General features: G+C 39.5%; 1 protein-coding gene across 2 annotated transcripts in view; it reads right to left on the minus strand.

The window, feature by feature from the left end:
• Positions 1–1,191, minus strand: part of LOC107097077 (regulator of G-protein signaling 7-binding protein B-like) — an 11,053-nt gene that overhangs the window by 6,365 nt on the left and 3,497 nt on the right. Inside the window, exons 4-5 of one of the 2 annotated variants that reach the window (XM_015394072.1) lie at positions 364–502; positions 199–269 (exon numbers count right to left, since the gene is read on the minus strand). In XM_015394072.1, coding sequence (XP_015249558.1) covers positions 199–269; positions 364–502 — 210 coding nt within the window. Of the gene's footprint in view, positions 1–198; positions 270–363; positions 506–1,191 lie in introns of both variants that reach the window. The other variant, XM_015394071.1, reaches the window with a different exon arrangement.

A 1,191-nucleotide genomic window follows, 5' to 3' on the forward strand; every position in this document is an offset into this window, starting at 1 on the left:
TACCTAATAAAGTGGCCGGTGAGTGTATACTTCTACTTAGGTAACAAATGTGTGAACTTTTGACACCACTGGTTTTACATGTGGTAGATGTGATTTTCACATGTCAAAGTATCAGATAGAAAACATCCACACTGGAAGCAAAGATCCTTTATCTCTCGATGAAGCTCATGATGGCTGCAGGCTCCATGCAGAACACACCTTGGTTTTTCAGCGGCAATGGCATCGTCTCCCTGAGTTTGCTGAGTAGGTTTCGCATCTCTTTCATGTCTCTGCAGAAGTAATGAAATATGACACGAAACAGAATGATTCACACTGTAAAAAAAATATATAGATGAAGAAAAAGCAAAGGGCCAGAAAAGGCACCTTTCTATGTTCTCAATGTCGATTCCCACCAGCCACGCCTCCTGAGGGTAATCGATGGGAGACGAGGATCTGTCCTCCAGGATGGGGACATCAGAGCTCTCGTCCATCCTGAAGTCGACTCTCGGCTCCTGGTCTGTTCCTGCTGGACCAAAACTCAACGCTTAATTAAATCAAAACAAACTTTAGACATGTTAATGTCCTGCTTTGTCAGGATTCTAGACTGTAAATTAAACGCAAAACATTTAAGGGAATCAAAACTCTGGCTTAAAGTATATTTTTTAGGTTTTTAGAAATTAAAATCCCCCCAAAAAAGGCAAAGTTTCTAAAGATCTTTTAATTGGAAATATTATTAAAAAATTTAACAGCTCTTTGCTGCCCTCTGCTGGTCATTGAAGGTAGGTTTAAACAGGAAAAGCTTGATAAAATTCAGTATTCAGTATTTAATCTGCTGCATATTAGGATTATCACTGCGGAAAAAGATGCTTTTCGAATAATCTGAGGCTGAATATTTATCAGAACTTCCCTTTACTCTTTCCTCCATCTACAGAGTTAAAAAAAACCACAGACTCCATCCAGCCATTATTCACTGAGTCACAGATGGAGCAGTAATGGAGGCGCTGCAATGTGGAAAATCTAAGTACACCCTGACTGCTTTCACTGGTGTTTGAAAGTTTCATCCATCAGAACCGTGTTTGCATCTTTGTAAAGGCAGATGTTTGGATGTTTGCTAATCTGGGGCAAGCGGGTTGGCGTAAGTTGATTTGAAAGGCAGCAAGACATTAGAAAAAAGTAAACGTTGCTTTTATTCACAAGAGTAAACAATTTAAA

This window comes from Cyprinodon variegatus, unplaced genomic scaffold (assembly GCF_000732505.1).
Source record: "Cyprinodon variegatus isolate N-32 unplaced genomic scaffold, C_variegatus-1.0 Scaffold670, whole genome shotgun sequence".
NCBI classification, from domain to species: Eukaryota; Metazoa; Chordata; class Actinopteri; order Cyprinodontiformes; family Cyprinodontidae; genus Cyprinodon; species Cyprinodon variegatus.